A 1332-nucleotide genomic window follows, 5' to 3' on the forward strand; every position below is an offset into this window, starting at 1 on the left:
AACTCTGAAACACCATTTTCCCTATAAGAAAAGGATATTTTTGTGTTGGAAAGGGGCAATAGGCACTCTCAAACTGCTGTTGGGAGGAGGCAATAATACAACTCCTCTGGAAGTAATTTTGGAATATACAGCAACTGTTTTAAAATGTGTATCTGTTGACCCAGCAATTCTAGTTCTACACTAAGATACTAATCAGCAATACGGCCAAAGGTTTTCGTATAACGTTTGATCAATGTAGCATTATTTATAATAGTGGAAAACTCAAAAAAGCTTAAATATACAGGAATAGAGGAATTATTAAATTCTGGCATAAAATAGTGTTGTGTATAGGCATTCAAAATCAAATATTTATTAACATTGGAAAATGATTACACTATGAGGTAAAAAGCACAATATATGAAACTACATACACAATATGGTTCCAATTTTACAAAAAAAAAAGCATAGGTAAAGTATGCATATTTACATATGAAAGACAGGGAGGAAATACATTAAAATGCTGTCAGTGGTTATTTCCGGGTGGCAAGACGATAGGCACTTTGAATTTTTATCTTTATACTTTTGTGTACTTTCAATTTTTGTTTGGCCATAAAGATGTATTATAAGCAGAATTTAAAAAAATGGTGTGTAAGAATTAGTGCAAGAGGGCTAATGTCAGGTAGAATACAAATGACTGCTATTCATCACTTACAGAGGAGTGTTACCCTCAGTGTCTTGGATGTTTGTGGAAGCTTTGTAGTACAGAAGAATATGAATCATCTTCAAGTTACCCTTGGCTGCTGCGCGGTGCATTGCTGTGGCCTCATAATGGTCCTTAGCGTCTGGATTAGCTCCGCCTTCCAGTAACATGACAGCAATCTGAGAAGATGTAAAAGAAAACAGTGCAGATATCTGTTAATATTTGTGTTTGCGTAGAGGTTTAAAACTCAAGAAGCCTAGGAATGGAACCCTACCTCATGCCTGTTTTTGGAAGCTGCATAATGTAGGGGAGTACAGCCATTTTGATTGACAGCATTCACTTGAGCACCTTTTCCCAGAAGGGCTTTGACAATCTCATCTCGGCCAGCGGAAGCAGCAATATGAAGAGGAGACCAACCTGCCTATAAAAGAGGTGGACAGAACACAAACCAGGGAGAAAAGTCACAGGGATTAACGCTAACATTAAGACAGGGTTAACAAAGCTGTGTATGAATGGTTTTAAGAAAATATATTCTTTCCCTCATTAAGCACTGCAGGATATTTGGAAATCAGATACATACAAAAGAAAAGCATCCATAATTCTGTAACATGGAGACTACCTAAGTCTAATGCGTTTTTAAATAGGGATCGTAG

The 1332-nt window shown here is 36.7% G+C and overlaps 1 protein-coding gene across 2 annotated transcripts in view; it reads right to left on the bottom strand.

The window, feature by feature from the left end:
- The window catches only part of PSMD10 (proteasome (prosome, macropain) 26S subunit, non-ATPase, 10), a 7903-nt gene that overhangs the window by 3148 nt on the left and 3423 nt on the right, over positions 1-1332 (bottom strand). Inside the window, exons 3-4 of one of the 2 annotated variants that reach the window (XM_010849382.1) lie at positions 954-1100; positions 692-858 (exon numbers count right to left, since the gene is read on the bottom strand). In XM_010849382.1, coding sequence (XP_010847684.1) covers positions 692-858; positions 954-1100 — 314 coding nt within the window. The remainder of the gene's footprint in view (positions 1-691; positions 859-953; positions 1101-1332) is intronic. The other variant, XM_010849390.1, reaches the window with a different exon arrangement.

The sequence above is a fragment of the Bison bison genome, unplaced genomic scaffold (assembly GCF_000754665.1).
Source record: "Bison bison bison isolate TAMUID 2011002044 unplaced genomic scaffold, Bison_UMD1.0 scf7180017850848, whole genome shotgun sequence".
Taxonomy (NCBI): Eukaryota; Metazoa; Chordata; class Mammalia; order Artiodactyla; family Bovidae; genus Bison; species Bison bison.